This window comes from Tenrec ecaudatus, chromosome 1, assembly GCF_050624435.1.
Source record: "Tenrec ecaudatus isolate mTenEca1 chromosome 1, mTenEca1.hap1, whole genome shotgun sequence".
NCBI lineage: Eukaryota > Metazoa > Chordata > Mammalia > Afrosoricida > Tenrecidae > Tenrec > Tenrec ecaudatus.
In genome coordinates, this window is record NC_134530.1 from 223,773,288 (window position 1) to 223,790,439 (window position 17,152).

The 17,152-nt window shown below is 49.3% G+C and overlaps 1 protein-coding gene across 1 annotated transcript in view; it reads left to right on the forward strand.

Moving 5' to 3' along the window:
- Window positions 1–201: 201 nt before the first annotated feature.
- SLC60A1 (solute carrier family 60 member 1) overlaps window positions 202–17,152 on the forward strand; it is a 45,605-nt gene continuing 28,654 nt past the window's right edge. Inside the window, exon 1 of the mRNA XM_075542256.1 lies at window positions 202–431. Within this exon, the coding sequence (XP_075398371.1) occupies window positions 202–431 (230 nt within the window). The remainder of the gene's footprint in view (window positions 432–17,152) is intronic.

Genomic DNA, 17,152 nt, shown 5'->3' on the forward strand with positions numbered 1-17,152 from the left:
CCCCCGCCCAAGGAGGCGCCCCCCCCCCTGGCCAGCAGAGACAGCCCCCGCGCTCCCGGGCCCGAGGGCGGGGCCCCTCGTCGGGCGGCCCCTCCCTCCGTCCCTCCCGGCCGCCGGCCTCCCGGCCCGGCCGGCCCTCCCGCGGGCGCGCGACACTGGCACTCCGGCAGCGGGGAGCCGGGGAGGCCGGGAGCCGAAGCCATGGGCTGCGACGGGCGCGTGTCTGGAATGCTCCGTCGCCACCTGCAGCCCACGCTCACCTACTGGAGCGTCTTCTTCAGCTTCGGCCTGTGCATCGCCTTCCTGGGGCCCACGCTGCTGGACCTGCGCTGCCAGACGCACAGCTCGCTCGCGCGGGTCTCCTGGGTCTTCTTCTCGCAGCAGCTCTGCCTGCTGCTGGGCAGCGCCTTCGGGGGCGTCTTCAAGAGGACGTGAGTGCCGGCCAGCGCCCCGTCCCGCCCCGCAGCCCCCCGCACCCTCTGCGCCCACCTTGCCCAGCGCTGCCCTCTTCGCGCCCGCTCCAGCGGAAGGGCGGCCTCCCCCACCCAGCTAGCTCTCTAGAACAAACGCTCCGGGAGACTCAGCTGACTTCTAGGTTGTTTTACAAGGGTGGGGACTAACGAGGGGAAAGGCGTGTGACACTGTCCACTACAGATCCGTGAGGAGGCACGTATGAGGTCGTGAGGATTTCCATGATGGGACCACCTGACACTGCCCTCCACTCACCTCCGAGAAAGGGCAGAAAGAGCACTCCTTCTGGAGTGGGGCGGGGCGGGGGGGGGGCTTCTCCCACCTTGGGGACAGGGAGTGATGGAGCTGGCAGAAGCGCTGAGTGCCTGAGGCTGCTAGTGGTCCCAGCTGCCAGGGCGGATCTGGGAGTGAAGTGGAAGGCAGGTGGCAGTGACAGCCCAGGACAGCGCTGGGTGCCAGAGCAGGCTTGCTGTCCCCTCCGCAGAGCTTGCTGAGCGGGGCTTACTTGGGCAGTCAGCTCCAGGTCAGCAGACCCTGGCTTTCCCTTCCCCAGTTGCCACAGGGTTGATGAACCCTGGGTGGTACAGGGTTAGCCAGGGCAGCCTTCTTGCATGGACCCCTGCCTGAAGACAGAGCCTTTCTTCCTCCAAGATTCACAGGATGTCCTGCAAGGACCAGGTGGCGCGGGTGCAGGTGTCTTGCCCAGATCTTGGTAAGGTGGCCCTCTATGCATGTGCCAGGTGCTCCATCTGCTCCCTGCTGATGGTACTTCTCTCTGGCCTCTGCCCTGGCACAGTTCTGGGCTTTCTCCGGCACGGCCCCAGGCATGCCCCTTTGTGTGCCTTTCTAGACCCTCATTCTCCTGGCCCACACTGGACAGGGCAGCCCCCGGGAAGGCATTTTTGAAGGATGGCCTCCATCTCTCCTCCTCCACAGCCTTTATGGGAAAGCAGTCGGATTCACTCCCAGCGCAGATGGGCGAACAGAGACCCAGAGTGGGGGAGTAGATGAGGTGCAGCCAGAGGCTGAGGCACTGAATTCTCTAGTCCCCAGCTTCTGGCAAAGTGGCTTCCAGAGTCACATGGATTTAGGCAGGTCTTAGGTAGAGAGACCACCATGGAGACCCCTAGAGGGGCAGTCCTGGGCCAAGCCACAGGCCGGCTTTGGGGCTGACATTTCCTGTCTCCTTCCTAGAGGGCTCTGCCAAGGCCACTCAGACTCATAGTGTTCCGAGAGAACAGAGAACTGCCCCGGAAGTTTTCCAGAGTCACATCTTTCCTCTTTCAGCTTGGCTGGTGGGTTGAACCACGTACCTTTGGATAGCAGCGGGGGAGGGGGGGGAGGAGCGGGGGGCATGTAGCCTCTACACCATCAGGGTCCCCTCAGCGGTTCCTCCTCCACTCTCTCCCAGTCCCTGCTGACGGAAAGCAGTGTAGGGGTCCATGTAGAACCTCACATCAAGCACTCAAATTTGCAAAACAATGCTCTGTAGGAAGGGAATGTCCCATGACCAGCAAGGTCAGCAGTTCAAAACCACTAGCCACGTTTTGAGGAGAAAGATGGGGCTTTCTACTCCCATAAAGAGTGACAGTCTCAGAAATGTATGGGAGCCATTCTACCTTGCCCTAGGGGTCACTGTGAGTTGCCATCGACTGCATGGCAGTGAGTTTGAGTTTCTTTGGTCTCTTGACCACATGTTTTTATGAACTGATCTCTCCCCGATGCAGCACTGTGAACCAGTGATTTTGTGGGTTTGGTACAGGATGGTGCATTTTGTAGGAGGGGTTCGGCATATCTTCAGAAAGCCCAAGATCCATTTTGCCCAGAGGCTTACAGAGAAATGAAGGGACAGGACCTCCGAATAGGAGAGCACCTGTCCCCATCCCCTAAAGTATTTTGACTTCTGAAAGCTCCCTTCCCTCGGAACTCTTTAAGGAATACAGACAGCGCAGAGACCGGGCAGGGGGCCGAGGCCCAAGCCAAAGGACAGGCTGCCAAGCCTGGTTTTGCGGAGCTCTCATAGGCACACACCCTACGGGGCCATCTCTTTCTGCTGACGTAGGACGACGAGCACCTCCCTGGGGCACCTTACTCAACTGGGCACTCGACCTCAGCCAGAGAGAGGACCCAGCCACAGGGAAGCGGTGCGAGAAAGAAAACGGGCATGGCCACAATGCCAACCATATGCGTGCTCACTCTGTGCCTGCCGCTGTTCTTAGTACCGTACGGCTGTGGACCATGGCCCATTTCCTTCTAAGAGCAGCCCTGGCCAGGAGCACTATGGTTCTCATTTTATGCATCCAGAAATGGCGGCACAGAGAGATTCGGCACTCTGCCCAGCTCTTAAGAAGCCTCGCTTATATGGGCACCTGGGTATTTGTGTCTACAGCCTGAGAGTCTGGACATGCCGCTTGCTTTATGCCTCGTCAGCTTCTACTCTGCACATCAGGCACAGCCAGGGATGGGTATCCCTCTGCTCCTCCGAGCATGAGTAGCCCTGAGCCTCTACATGCCTGGGAAGGAAACTGGGCCTCTGGGACTTCCTGCTGGGATGTGAAGCTTTCCCACACACACACCCCGGTCTTAGCAAGGGTTCAGGTGTAAATTCTGTAGCTCCAACCCCCACTTGCCAAGCAAAATGCCAATGCCTTGGGTTAAAGGTAGAGCCAACTTCCAGTGGAAATAGAAACACAGAACAAGAGCTGCCTCTGGTGTAGTTAGAGTCCACTACCAGCTGGCCCATCCTAATCCCCCAAACCAACTGACCCGACCACACACACTACCACCACCAGCAGCACCTCTGCTCCTTAGGGCCCCACCACTTTGCAGTTAAAATGCTAATACCCTGGAAGTAGTTTTCAGCTTAAGTGATTACCCAGAAGAGTAAGCTAGGCTGCTTCTTGGTGGGCGGGGAGGGGGAGGGGAGGGGAGGGGGGAATTAAAATCTGTGAGGGGCAGCTGTTGCAGGGCAGTTGGCTAGGATGCACAAGGACGCACAATGACCGCATCCAAGATGAAAGGGGGACAGCGCCTCTTTTTCTGGGGTTCCTGTCCAGCCCTGTCTGAGGGCTCAGGCTGGACACCTCCAAAGAGCCCCACTTTGGAGGGAGAAGTCTTGGCAGGAGCCTTGGATGTGAAGATGGATGCACTGTCTGTTCAGGGTAGAACCAGCTTGTTTTCTGCTGTGTCTCTGTCTGTCAACCTCTGTGCCCGACAGCATAATCAGAGATCTCAGAGGCCACACATGTAAGACCAAGAGGGAGAAGGGTGTCATTAGCCTAAGAAGAATTGTAGTAGACCTTTCTTAGGGAGAGAAAAACAAACAAACAAACAAAAAAACCTTGCTTAACACAAGCCAGAAAATCAGAAGAGAAAAACAAAAAGCCACCGGTTGGCAAGGTGCATAGGTATGGCCTTTGTCAGAATGGAAAGTGGAGAGGTGGTATTTAGAGAAGAGGTTAGGGTATTTTTTCCTGGTGTACTGGGAACCTGTCTAACCACTCCATTATCAGCTGTGAGACCCCTTTATCTCCGAAGCATCAGGGTAAATAAATGGCTTTTACAGACTCAGCCTGGCATCAGCCCCATGCCCAAAGTATCCCTGGTACCTGGCAACAGAACAAATCCATCTCAACAGGGACCGCAAAAGCCAAACCCATTGAGTGGATTCTGGCTCACGGTGACCCTGTGGGACAGAGTGGAATTGCCCCATTGGGTTTCCGAGGCTGCAGTCTTTATGGGAGCAGGTTGCCACATCTTTCTCTCGAGAAATGGCTAGGTTCCAACTGATAACCTTCCCACGAGCCTTTGTTCTCCTCAGAGTTGCCGGTAAGATAAAACATATTGAACCTACTGCTTTCAGATTGATACCGACTCCCAGTGGCCCTACAGGACAGGGCAGGACTGCTCTATAAGGTTTCTGAGACTGGAACTCTTCATAAGCACAGAGAACTTCATCTTTCTCCCAAGGAAGGGCTGTTTAGGTCCATACCACCAACTCTGAAATTAGCAACCCAATGTTTTAACCCACTGACTCTCCAGGCTCCTTCAGAGTGATCCTCTGCCCCAGCTATGCCACCCAAGAGACCTAAAACTTGCACACAGCCTGCAAACTCGCACACAAACATTCCTAGCAGCATTATTTCTAATAGCCGCCCCTCCCCCCCATCCCCCCAAAAGAAGAAAAGAGCCCAAATGTCCATCAGCAGATGCATAGGGGCAGCAAAGAGGACACAGCTGTGCACAAGGAGGCTTCAAGTGCTGATACATGCGACCACAGGATGGGCTTGAGCACAGGGCAGGTGAAAGATGCCTCCAAGACTACATGGCTTCTCGTTCCATTTGTAGGCCATGTCAAGAAGAGCCCAGTCTATCCATCCAGAAAGGAGACCAGTGGGTGCGTGGGGCTGGGAATGGAGTGGGAAGGTAATGGGGAGTAACAGTTAGTGGGAGCAGGGCCACAAGTACCAATTCGAATGGGTTTGCGCAGAGACACAGCCTAAGCCTTCTCCGGCATTCTGTATCTGACTAAAACATGTCTTTTAGAGAGGTTGTTGGAGAACGAAACAAATTTAGAGCCCGTGTGAAAGAACACCAAGTGCTGAAGTCAACAAAACATGCCCAGGGAACCCCCAGAGGCGGCTCTGAGTGAGAATCCCACCGTTCACAATCCACTGCCATCAAGGCAATGCTGACTCAGACAACTGCTCCTGGGGGTTCACCAGACCTTAAATCTTTATAGGAGCAGACAGCCTCCTCTTTCTCCCACAGAGTAGCTGGTGGGTTTGAACTGCTGACCTTGTGGCTAGCAGCTCAATATGCAATCCACTGTACCACTGGAGCTCTGGGATTCACCATACTGCTTTAAAAAAAATCTTTCTGGAGTGATGAACACACTCAAAGTTTATATTGTGATATGAAGTTCATCAAGTTTATATTGTTTATAGTTGCACAACTCTGTGAGTATACTGGAAATCATTGCATCATGCACTTGGACTAGGTAACCTGCATGGAATGTAAATTAAATCTCAGTTTAAAATCATAATTTTAAAAACTCTCAAATGCATCCCACCCACAGATTTCCTCATTCAACAAATATCACCTATTTTAGGAGGTGAATGTGACAGACAAGATCACATTCTCATGGAAATTTGCATTCTGGCCAACAGTTGAAGGCGGTGAAATGAAGAAAATAGCTCCTGCTAACGAGCAACAGAGCTTGGGAGGAGGTACTTTAGCCATGTGGCCAGGGAGGTCTCTCCAGAGTAGGGAACATTTGCGCTGACACCTGAATGGCGAGAGAGTCCGGCATGCACAGGATTGGAAGAGAGTGTCCCAGGAAGAGGTCCCTGGGTGCACCAATGGTCTGTTCTTGGCTGCTACCTGAAAGGTTAGAACCTATCAAATTGTGCTGCGGAAGAAAGGCCTGGCTTGCTTTTCTGTTAAATTTACAGTTTGACTCTGTAATTCTGTTGCATGAGTCAGAATGGACTCGATGACAGCAGGTTCGATTCCAGGCAGACACCTGCAAGGTCAGCCAGCATCTGAGGACACCCTGGGTGTCAGCACCTTGTCAGGCCTAGGGTGCACCCCCATCCGCACAGTGCACATCTCAGTCTCAAAGTCTAACAAGGCAGAATCTTGCCTTGGGTTTAGATCTCCTCCAAAGATCAGTGTGTTCATCCCTTCCCCTGGATCCCCCTTGCCTCAGCATAGATCCGGGGGATGTGGCTTGTCAGAGGTCTAAAACGGGGCCTCCTTTCCCCAGTCCTTCCCTCCCTCCCTCTCACCTGACCCTTCCCATCATCCTGGCCTGAGGTGGACTCACCAGTCTGCTGCCACTCCCCGGGGCACCCTGTCCCCTGGGTTCTTGTCTCAGGCTGCTTGCCTCCACTCTCTCACTCCAGGCTGCTGCACCCTTTGGGGTGGGCAGGAGCTGAGGCTGCTCTCCGTCCTTCTCCCTTGATCTTTCAAGACAGGAGATAGGCCTGGGTGAGCTGAGAGAAAGGGGAAGAGGTATCCTGAAGAATTCCACTGGGTAGAAGGGTCTCCCAAGGAAATAAGTGAGTATCTCCAGGCCCCGAGTTCCCTCAGGGGTGGCAAGGGGCTGGGCCTCAGTGACAAGCTTCCTTGCTCCTGCAGACTGGGGGGAGGGGGGGTGTTTGCTCCGGAAGCAGGTCCTAGCCAGCCCCTGGGTTGTAACTGAGCAGCCCCTCCTCCTATCCCAGCAGCTAAAGGGCAAAAAAAGGCCAAGCCATGGGGATCACGTGCTCCCTCAAGGTTGTCTGAACCCTGGAGCTGAGAGAAAGGTCAGCATGCGCTCCAGGCCACACGGCAAGCTGGCTGGACAGGCAACTCCATGCAGAGCCCGAGAGCCTTGGGGTGCAGAGGAGGGGAGGACCTTGGGGAAAGTTGGGAGTTTGGGGCCCTAGCTCCTTCCTCCCCCACCCCTCCACTCCCTATTTATACCTCCTGTGTAGAGCTGTTAATTAGTAACTTGGTCTTTTCTTGATAGGGTTTCCTAGGCTGTTCAGGCTGTTCTGTGGGGATCCCTGGGCCTTGGGGGAGTGGCCTTCTAAACTTGGTAGCCTAGTGGGTTACTTGCTGGGCTATGAATTGCCAAGCTGGGAATTGGAAATCACCAGCCACCTTGCTGGGGAAAGATGAGGCTTTCTCGGAAACCCACAGGGGAGCTCTCCATTGCCCTAAACGTCTCTATGAATCAGCGTGAACTCCATGGCAGCGAGTCTGGAACCTTTACATCCTGGGATAGTGAGTTGCATATTGGGCTGCTAACCACAAGGTCAGCAGTTAGAGCTCACACCCCTTCACTGAGTGACCTACCCTGGGCCCCTACGCTACTATTAGGGGAGGTCAGGGCCAGCAGGGAGGGAAGAGCTTTGGGGATGGGGCTGCAAGTGGATGGGGGAGATTCCAGGGATCCAGCAAGGGATGAGCAAACATCAACTTGATCTTCCTCAGTCCTCACTACAGCCTCCTGAGACAGGCTTTCCTATTCCTTTTTTATAGTGGACAACATTGAGGTTCGAAGGGGCTAAGAGGAAGTAAGGTACTTGCCCCAAGTCACATAGCTAGAGAGTAGCAAAGGTGGGTCTACAAACTCCCCTACATGCACAATTCCTCCTCCTCCTCCTCCTCCTTCTCCTTCCTTCTTCTCCTTCTCCTTCTTCTCCTCCTCCTCCTCCTCCACCTCCTCTTCCTCCTCTTCCTCTTCCCTCCCCCTTCGTTTCCTTCTTTGTCTTCTTTTGTAGTAATACTTGTTGTTTTAGCTATTTATTATTAAGTAGGTGAAGGTTTACAGAGCAGACTATGTCTTACTTTCAACAACGCATCATCACGCTGCCCGTTGTCTTGCCCTGCTTCCAACATGTGTCACCCGTTTCCCTCTCGTTGGGTGTTGTCTTCTGCTTCACCCAAGTTAACATCGGCTACTTCCTTTTCTCTCCCTCTACTCTCCCCAATCAAAGTCTACTTCTTTTAGTGTGAAATCTCTTCCTGGTATTCTTAAACAGTGGTTTTATACAATATCTGGCCTTTGGTGTTTGACTATTTTCACTAAGCACAATGTCCCCCAGTCCTGTCACGAGGGGTTTCACAGACTCCTCACTGTCCTTGCACATTCCACAGTGTACCTCTGTGTGCGTTTGTACTGAAGTTTATCTTCTCGTTATTGTGAATGGTGCTCCGATGAACCTGGGTTTGCCTGTATCTGTTGGTGCTGTGGATCTGTTCTTCTTTGGGTGGAATAACAAGTAAAGAGATGGCTGGTACTGCCAGACTCAAATTTTTTAGGAAGCACCATTTCATGTTCCACGGTGGCTGTGCTGTTTTACAGCCTCACCAGCAGTGTGAGGGTACACTCACAACTTCCAACGACCCACCTTCCTGGAGAGGGCGCTTGTCTAGGCCATTTAGAGGATGCATTTATTTGATTCTGCCTCTGCAATATAACTGGTTAGCTTAAATCCATGACTGTGGGTGGTTTGCTATCACTTTTCTGTCCACTTGTCATATTGCGATGGCCTGTGTGCTACCGTGATGCTGAAGCTGTGCCACGGGTATTTCAAACACCAGCACTGTCAACTGGGGTAGACGAGTTTAAAAGGAGCATCCAGACTAAGATAATCTAGGAAAGAGGACCTGCTGACTCACATCTGGGAGAAAAAAGGCGACTGAAAATCATATAAATAGCAGTAGAATTTTGCCTGAGATTTGTCTCCGAAGATGAGCCTTCAGGCTAGAAGGAACTCAAAATGCAACTGATGAAGAGCTGCCTTCTCAAAGTAGAGTCAACTTCAGTAACCTGGGTGGAACAGAGCTTTCTTGAAAAAATAAGGACTAGCTGCAAATACCTATTAATATTCAGAACATTGAATATAGAGAGTATGAACCTAGGATATCGGAAGTCATCAGAAACAGAATGGAACACCTAAAGATAAAGCCCTTAGGTGTTAGTGAGCTGAATGTAGTTATTGGGCACTTTGAGTTGGCAGGCATATGGTTTACTCTGCCAAGAATGACAACTTCAAGAGGACTGGCATCACATGTATTGTCAAAGAGCACAGTTCAAGATCTCTCTTGAAGTGAAACACTGTCAGTGATAAGCAGGAGTTAATATCCCTATGACCATAAGGAAGACCAGTGTACCATGGCCATAATTCAAATGTACACATCAATCACTAGCTTAACATGAAGAAGTTGTAGATTTTTTTTACAACTTCTGTAGTCTGAAATTGATCAAACACACAATTGAAATGCACTGATAATTACCGATGATTGGAATGTAAAAGCTGGAAACAAAGAGGGGTCAGTAGTTGGAAAATATATCAATAGTCAGGAAAAAAAGTGATAAGAAAAGAAGCTGTGGATCACAGGACAAAATTTTGCAAGATTAACCTCCTCATTGAAAAAGCCTTTTTTTTTTCAAACAACATTAATGATTGACGTATAGGCCTCTTAAGATGGGATATGCAGTAATTAAACAGACTACACAGACCATGGGAAGCTCAGTGCTGTCACTCAGCACCCGGGTGAAACAGACCACCTATGCAAGTCCACACTGACACCGGAGAACCGGAAAGCAAGTCCATGAGAGCCAACCACAACCTTGAGTCTATCCCAGCTGAACTTAGAGACCATCTCAAGAACAGAGCTGACGTCTCCAACACAAATGACCCAAGACCAGACAAGTGTGGAATTAGTACATCAAGGACATCCTGCCTGAAGAAAAGAATAAGCAAAGGTCAGTAAAAAGACAAAAAACCAAAAGACCAAACTGAATGTCAGAGGAGACTCTAAAACATGCTGGGAGAACAAAGTGACAGGAAGAAACGATGATGTAAAAGACCTGAACAGACTTCAACGGGTGGTTGCAGAAGATAAAGTCTTATGATAAATTGTGCAAAGGCCTGGAGTTAGAAAACCGAGAAGAAAAAACAAACAAACATGCGCTGCATATCTCAGGCTGAAAGAATTGAAGAAAAACTTCCAACCTCAAGTTGCAATGTTGAAGATTTCTATGGGTGAAATACTGAACAACACAGAAAACATAAAAAAGACGGAAAGAATACAGTCACTGTACCCAAAAGAATTGGCCAACCTCCAACCATTTGGAGCGCTCATCTAGATGTTGTCTTGCACAGGGTTGCTATGGGTCAGAACTGACCAGACAGGACCCACAGCAGAGGGAGCTTTACTGGTGGGCGAACCTGGAGGGCTGCTGAGGAAATTTCTAGTAAGAGTCTGTGTCAAGACCTGCTCTTAGGACCTCTTTCCATGTCTTTCCATTATCTTTAGTTTAACTACAAAGAAAAAAGATGTGTCCTTTGTGACATACTTAAGGCTATTTAAGATTTGGGGGTTTTGAGGGAAATAAGCAAAAACTAAAACCATCAACCGATGAATGGATAAACAAAAGTGCATCCATCTGTGTTAATCTGGGTAGGCTAGAGAAACAAATTCATAAACACGCGTATGTGTATGAGAAAGAGGTTATATAAAAACAATAATTATATAATGTGAAATATTTATTTCTAATGACAAATAAATGAAATTTGTCTTGAAGCATGGTATAGCATGGGTCAGTCTTCACACCGGCTACTCATAGGTGGGCGTGTCTGCATGTGGGCGGACCCGCCTGGAGATGGATAGAGGAGCGGTGTCTCGGTTCCTAAGACCATCGGAAATATGTGTTTTCCAATGGTCTTAGGCGACTCCTGTGAAAGTGTCGTGCCATCCCCAAAGGGGTCTCGGACCACAGGCTGAGAACCGCTGCCTCAGAGTCTCCAAGGGTGAAATCTTTTTGGAGGCACACTGCCTATCTTTGCACGAGACTGCAAAGGAGCAGGTGGGTTCGAACCACTGACCTTTTGGTTTGCCCTGAGGTCTTTTACCACTCTGCCTTCCTGGTGTCGCTGCTGCTGCTGTTGCTAGGTGCCAAAGGAGCCCTGCGCCCAACAGAACAGAACACCGCCCGGCCCTGCACCATCCTCACAGCTGTTCCTGGGCTTGTCCACTGTCACAGCCACTGTGCCAGCCCATCTCATCAAGGGCCTTCCTCTTTACCCTGCATGGCATTGGAAGGGAAATGAAAATAATAGTTAAGAGAGTCATGTCTTTTAAAATTTTTTAAATTATTTTATTAGGGACTCATACACCTCCCATCACAATCCATACATACATCAATTGTGTAAAGCACATTTGTACATTCGTTGCCCTCATCATTTTCAAAACATTTGCTCTCCACCCAAGCCCCTGGCATCAGGTCATTTTTTCCCGTCCCTCCCCACTCCCCCCTCCCTCATGAACCCCTGATAATTTATAAATTATTATTTTGTCATATCTTGCTCTGTCCCACATCTCCCTTCCCCCCATTTTCTGTTGTATGTCCCTCAGGAAGGAGGTCACATGCAAATCCTTGAAGTAGGTTCCCCCTTTCCAACCCACCCTCCCTGTGCCCTCCCAGTATCGCCACTCACACCACTGGTCCTGAGGGGATCATCTGCCCTGACTTCCCTGTGTTTCCAGTTCTCATCTGTACCAGTGTACCTCCTCTGGTCTAGTCAGGATAGCAAGGTAGGATTCGGATCATGACAGTGAGAGGGCGGGGGAAAGGAAGCATTTAGGAACTAGAGGAAAGTTGTATTTTTGATCATTGCTACGTCGCTCCCTGATTGTCTCGTCTCCTCCCCAAGACCCTTCTGTAAGGGGATGTCCAGTGGCCTACAAATGGGCTTTGCGTCTCCACTCCACACTCCCCTGCTCATTCACTATGGTAAGATTTTTTGTTCTGATGATGCCTGATACCTGATCCCTTGGCACCTTGTGATTGCACACAGGCTGGTGTGCTTCTTCCATGTGGGCTTTGTTGCTTCTGAGCTAGTTGGCTGCTTGTTTACCTTCAAGCCTTTAAGACCCCAGAGGCTATATCTTTTGATAGCCAGGCACCATCAGCTTTCTTTGCCATATTTGCTTGTGCACCCATTTGCCTTCAGCGATCATATTAGGAAGTGAGCACAAAATGATACGATTTTTGGTTCTTTGATGCCTGATAACTGATCCCTTCAGCACCTCGTGGTCACACAGGCTGGTGTGCTTCTTCCATGTGGGCTTTATTGCTTCTGAGCCAGATGGCCGCTTGTATACCTTCAAGCCTTTAAGACTCCAGACGCTATCTCTTTTGATAGCCGGGCACCATCAGCTTTCTTCACCATATTTAGTTGTTCACCCACTTTGTCTTCAGCGGTTGTGTCGGGAAAGTGAGCATCATAGAATGCTAATTTAATAGAAGAAAATATTCTTGCCTTGAGGGAGTACTTGAGTGGAGGCCCAATACCCCTCTGCTACCTTAATACTAACCTTATAAATATATGCACATAGATCTATTTCCCCATCCTCATGTAAAAATATATTTGCATATGTACATGTCTTTATCTAGACCTCTATAAATACCCTCTGTATCCCAGCTCTTTCCTCTATTTCCCTTGAACTTTCCTCCTGTCCCACTATCATGCTCAGTCCCTACCAGGGTTTCAGCAATTCCTCTAAGTTACATTACCCTTGATCATGCCCAACCAGGCCTTCCACACCTTTCTCACCACTGATTTGGATCATTTGTTGTTCCCTTGTCCCTGGGTTTATTAACACCACTACCTTTCCCCCTACCTCCCCGTCTCTTCTCCTCGGATTGTTCACCTAGCCTATCTTATTTAGACAGACCTGCGGAGATAGTAACATGCACAGAAACAAGACAGAGCACAACCAAGCAACAATATACAACAGAACAACAACAAACCAATGACAAAAACAAAGCAAAACACAAAAAGAAAGAAAAGCTTGTAGTTAGTTCAAGGATTGTTTGTTGGCCTTTAGAAGTGTTTTCCAGTCCAGTCTGTTGGGGCACCATGCCCTGGCCCCAAAATCCACCTTCAGTTTTCCCTGGGGACCTCACTGCTCCATTCCCTTGCTGTTCTGTTGCACCCCTTGATGTTTTGCCTCGGTGTGGCATATCTGATCGGGTGCAATTCCCTCACTGTGTCTCCGATGTTGTCCCCTGTAGGGCTATGGATCAGTGAGGGATGTCGTGTTTCATAGTGGGGCCAGCCATGTGGTCCTCACTGTCCACTGGCTGTTCTAATTGGGAACATCGACCTCCTGGCCTGGTGGGCCATGATGTGCTCCACCCTTTCTTTCCTCCTCCCCCTTCATCTGCTCCCGTGTGCTCTGATCTTATACGTCCCTCTTCCAGAGCTGTAGATTCAGTGCTGTCCTTTGATATAAATTCTTCTGAGGGGAGGGGCAGATGTCCCCTTAGTAGTTTGGGTTGGGGCCGGCCCCCCAGACCTCTCCACTGGTTCCCCACTCCATGCCAGCATGTTGCATTCACATCTTGGAGCATTAGATTGAAGTCTGGTCCCTCTTTCCCTGTGGAGACACAAACAATACCCTCCCCTTGGGTGGGTTAGTGCCCTGTGCCCCATCTATTCTTTTCAGGGTTTTTTTCCCACCTCCTTTTTTAGATGTCTACCATGTGTATCCCTGTATTTGGTCTGGTCCCTGCCATATTACCTGGTCCTCACCCCAGGGATATTTGTATACCGTAGCTTTTTCCATATGCCCCATTTGCCTTTATTTTTTTTTACGCTTACTTCAGCAGCCTTTCAAGTATTTCTATATTTAAGTCAATGCTATCTCGAAGGCTGTTTACTCTTTTTTGCCCTCTGGATGAGGTTGTTCTATGTGGTGGTCTCTTATTTATGTTTGGTGAGTGTTGTTCTTCTGCCCATACTGGGTCGGGAAGGATCTTTTGTAGGGCTGGGTTTCTTCTAACGTATTCTTTGAGTTTTTCCTTATCTGGGAAGACTCTTACTTCTCCATCTATCTTGATCCATAATTTGACTGGGTAGAGTATTCTTGGGTTTGCATTGTTTTCCTTCAATTTTTGGAATATGTAACTACACTCTCTCCTCTTCTTCATAGTTTCTGCTGATAGGTCTGAGCATATTCTTATTTGGGAAACTTTATGTGTGATTACTTGTTTTTCCCTAGCTGCTCTCATGATTTTCTCCTTTTCCTCAAAGTTGGATAGTTTAACTATTATGTGCCTTGGTGACTTCTTCTTGGGATTCAGTCTAGTTGGTGTTCTTTCAGCCTCCTGAATGGTTGCCTGGTTTTCATTCATTAAGCTGGGGGAAGTTTTCCTCCAAGAATTCTCTTACTATTGTTGCAGATGACTTCTTTCTTGTGTCTTCCTCCAGTAAGACAATAATTCTAGTGTTGTTCAGCTTCATAGCATCAGACATAGCTCTTAAGTTTTCTTCAGCTTCTCTGATGATCTTATTAGATTTTTGTTCGCGTTTGTTAAAGTCTGGTTGGTTGTCCTCCAAGTCACTGATGCAGTTATCTGATTCTTCCAGTCGATTCTCGAGGTCCATGAGTGTGCTACTGGTTGTTGTTATCTCCTCCCTAACCTCCTGTATTTCTCTTTGATTTATGGCTTTTACCTCTTCTATCATTTCATCCTTTTTCTCTATTGTTTCCCTCATATCCTCTATGACTCCAAGTAATATTCTGAAAATTTCTCTCTGTGGCAGCTCAATGTCTGCTTTCTCTATGCATTTCATTATGCTCAGGACATCTTCTGGCATTGCCTTTTGTTTCTCCCATTTTTTCATTGAGGTCGTTGGGGCTGATGGCTGTTTACTTTGCGTTGTTTTAGATGAGCCAGGTGCCGTTTTTCTGGGAGACTTGAAGGAGTACTTTTTTGAACTGCCTATAGCTTATTTCACTATGGAATCAACCTACCACTTTATCCTCCTGTGGCTTCCCTCTCAGGGGAGTAACCCAGAAGGGTTGCCTGCTTTGGTGTTGCGGAGGTTGGGCAGAGGCTCCTGAAGCAGCTTGGAACATTGAGGAGTGTTGGCCGAGCTGCCTTATGCCCCCAGATACACAGGCAGGACTTGCCCAGTAAGAAGTTGAGGAGAGTATCCCCTGGTGGGAGTCAGCAGGGCTTTTCCCAGCCTATTTAGCTACACAGGGTGGAGCTCACCTAGCTGGATGCGGTGCAGGGGTAAATGCCCTAGGCTAAGGGAAGTGGTCTGGAGGTTAGCAGTAGAATGGGAGACACCAATAAAGAGGCAAAAAGGAGATTTAAAAAAGTTAAAAAGCAAGCCCGATGAGCCTGCCTGAGGATTTTATTTTTTTTATCTCTCTGGCCAGCTAGAGTATACTCAAATGTATTTGTCTCTCACAGTTACTGGACTGCGTGCAGCTCCTTGCTGTTTAAAGCTGACTCTTGCTACAGCGGGTTTTTGTCATGCTAAAAGCCTCCAGGCCCTGTAGCTGAGTTCTGCAATTCCTTAGCTATCTTGCTTCTTATGCCGATTTATGTTAAGGGCTTCCCCCTATGTGCTCCTTGGAGCTGAGCAACCAAACTTGGGTTTGAGTTTTAAATCAATAATATATATTACACCCCCCCTTTTTTTTTTTTTGCTTATGATGTGCTCCAATTTGGGGGCCATCAGGCTGGCCCCCAGAAGGGGAAATTCAGCTTATTTGGAGCGGGGGTTATTTCCTTCTCGGCCAACTGGAACTACATTGCTCCCTGGACTCCCAACTTTCCGCTTGTTTTCTTCCACACCACAATCTTCCTAAGGTAATACAATATTTTTTCTTTTACTCTAAATTATGGCTACCCGCCACCACTCCCCTGGCCGTGGGCTCAAGACAACCATCAGTGTGGAGAGCTCCTTATGAGGTTCCCTCCGTGTCTAGGATTCTGTCCCCTCTCGGGCATCTGCCTGCAGAAATCACTATTCCCGGCAAAGGCACAGCCGGAGCCTGCGGGTCCCAAAGCTTGAGTGCTTTGGTTTGCGTTGTGAGTGGAAATCCCACACAAAAAGGGGTTCAGGAGAAACACTAATACCCTAGTTCTAATTTTAGGACTCCACCTCCCCGTTTCCTTCACCTTACCTCCCAATTTTCTGGTCTGGCAGCAGGAGCTCCGGAGGGATGAGTCCTATCTGGTCGCCATTTCCTCCCCCTTCTTCTAGAGTCATGTCTTATCATCCAACCTACAGTGGCCTCTGGAAAGGGACTTGAGATGATTAGGAGCTGAGATGGGAACTGGAGTAGATGATCTGATGGGAGACACATCCACAGAGAGAGAGAATAAGGTAGGGCTTGGTTGCCAGGAAGGTAGCCAGAGGAGACCCAGAAGTGGTTTGGGACACAGGCAGAGGGTGTGGGGTTAAGTCTGATTGGCCCAGGTCTCTCTTCTACCCATTTTACCTTCTTACTTACCGTATATACTCGCGTATAAGCCAAGTTTCTCAGCACATTTTTAATGCAGTTTTTGTGGTAAAAATAGGTGCCTCAGCAGATGTTTGGGTTTGCTTATACTCGAGTATATACGGTAGTTATTCTTGAGAAGGACATAAAATTCCCATGGGACTTTATGTTCTCAGTCTCAGGGACAGAAAGGAGGAAGCCTTAAAGAGAGGAATAAAGAGGGTGTTCAGGTGGAAAGAGAGGCTAGGGGAAACCAGTCCTGGGAAATCTCCCAACATTTCTAGCCAACTCCTGGCTGTGATTTGAACTCCACTCAGCTAGTTGGGACGAGGGAAGACTCAACCCATGTTAGGAACGGGGTCCTTGAGCATCCTCAGCATGAAGACCTGCTCCTGGTAACTGAGAAACCTGGACCACAAGGGGCCCTTGTTTTAGGATCTGAGGCTGCCTGCCCTCCCCATTGCTTAAGCAGGACACTGTCTGGATATTTCAAACATTAGCCTGGATTGTGTGTATGTGCGCGCGCGCGCATGCACGAGTGTTCCAAAATTAAGGCACTCGGCTCATATCAGAATGGTCAGCCCAGGACTGAACCCTGATGCCATCTTAACATATTCTCATTCCCCTGGTGACTGTCAAAGCCTTTGACTTAAAGTCCATCGTCAAGATTTCTCCTTAAACTGTCCTTTCCACATGATGTTGGTTTTAGTGTTTCCATTTCAGTAAAGAATGTTGTTGGATTTCTATCTACTGTATATACTCAAATATAAGCTGACCCGAGTATAAGCCGAGGGACCTAATTACTACCTGGGAAACCGGAAAAACTGACTGACTCGAATATAAGCCTAGGGTGGAAAATGCAGAAGCTATTGGT